Raw genomic sequence first — 1,407 nt, 5'->3', positions numbered from 1 at the left:
CGGGGGGGGAGGGGGGGTTATTATGGGATGCGCGTTGTCCGGGACGGGGGCTGATCCCGGGAAAGCGGCTCCGGATGGGAATCCGGGACCCCGGACTGAGTCTGCTCCGGATTGGGGTCCCGGGGAGGGGGGTCCCGGGGAGGGGGTCTCAGGGTCCCACCCCCCGCTGCCCCTGTCCCAGGAACAGAAGGAGCTGGTCCAGAGATCCTGGAAAATCCTACACCAGGACATCGCCAGGGTGGGAGTCATCATGTTCATCAGGTAAGCTGGCGCCAACCTGTATCCCATTCCCATTCTCATCCCTGTATCCCATCCCCATCCCTATATCCCATTCCCATCCCTGTATCCCATTCCCATTCTCATCCCTGTATCCCATCCCCATCCCTGTATCCCATTCCCATCCCTGTATCCCATTCCCATTCCCATTCTCATCCCTGTATCCCATCCCCATCCCTGTATCCCATTCCCATCCCTGTATCCCATTCCCATTCTCATCCCTGTATCCCATTCCCATCCCTGTATCCCATTCCCATTCTCATTCTCATCCCTGTATCCCATCCCCATCACTGTATCCCATTCCTATTCCCAATCCTCATCCCTGTATCCCATTCCCATCCCCATCCCTGTATCCCATTCCCATCCCTATATCCCATTCCTGTTCCCATTCTCATCCCTGTATCCCATTCCCATTCCCAATCCTTATCCCTGTATCCCATTCCCAATCCCCATCCCTGTATCCCATTCCCATTCTCATCCCTGTATCCCATGCCCAATCCTCATCCTCATCCCGGTATCCCATTCCCATCCCCCACCCCAGTATCCCATTCCCATCCCCATCCCAGTATCCCATTCCCATCCCTGTATCCCATTTCCATTCCCATTCTCATCCCTGTATCACATTCCCATTCCCATCCCTGTATCCCATTCCCATCCCCATCCCTGTATCCCATTCCCATTTCCATCCCCATCCCCTTCCCTGTATCCCATTCCCATCCCCATCCCTGTATCCCATTTCCATCCCCATCCCTGTATCTCATTCCCATTCCCATCCCTGTATCCCATTCCCATCCCCATCCCTGTATCCCATTCCCATTCCCCATCCCTGTATCCCATTCCCATCCCCATCCCTGTATCCCATTCCCATTCCTGTATCCCATTCCCATCCCCCATCCCTGTATCCCATTCCCATTCCAATCCCTGCTTCCCATTCCCCATCCCTGTATCCCATTCACATCCCCGTCCCTGTATCCCATTCCCATTCCCATCCCCATCCCTGTATCCCATTCACATTCCCAATGCCATCCCCCATCCCTCTATCCCATTCTCAATCCTATCCCCCATCCCTGTATCCCATTCCCATCCCCATCCCTGTATCCCATTCCCAATCCCATTCCCCATCCCTGTATC

General features: G+C 54.9%; 1 protein-coding gene across 1 annotated transcript in view; it reads left to right on the top strand.

The window, feature by feature from the left end:
• The first annotated feature begins 16 nt into the window (after positions 1-16).
• Positions 17-1,407, top strand: part of LOC119957782 (neuroglobin-like) — a 46,298-nt gene continuing 44,907 nt past the window's right edge. Inside the window, exon 1 of the mRNA XM_038785866.1 lies at positions 17-261. Within this exon, the coding sequence (XP_038641794.1) occupies positions 23-261 (239 nt within the window). The 5' untranslated portion in view covers positions 17-22. The remainder of the gene's footprint in view (positions 262-1,407) is intronic.

Source organism: Scyliorhinus canicula, chromosome 27 (assembly GCF_902713615.1).
Source record: "Scyliorhinus canicula chromosome 27, sScyCan1.1, whole genome shotgun sequence".
Classification (NCBI taxonomy): domain Eukaryota; kingdom Metazoa; phylum Chordata; class Chondrichthyes; order Carcharhiniformes; family Scyliorhinidae; genus Scyliorhinus; species Scyliorhinus canicula.
The sequence above is the reverse complement of the archived record's forward strand: the minus strand, read 5'-3'. Positions and strand labels throughout refer to the sequence as shown.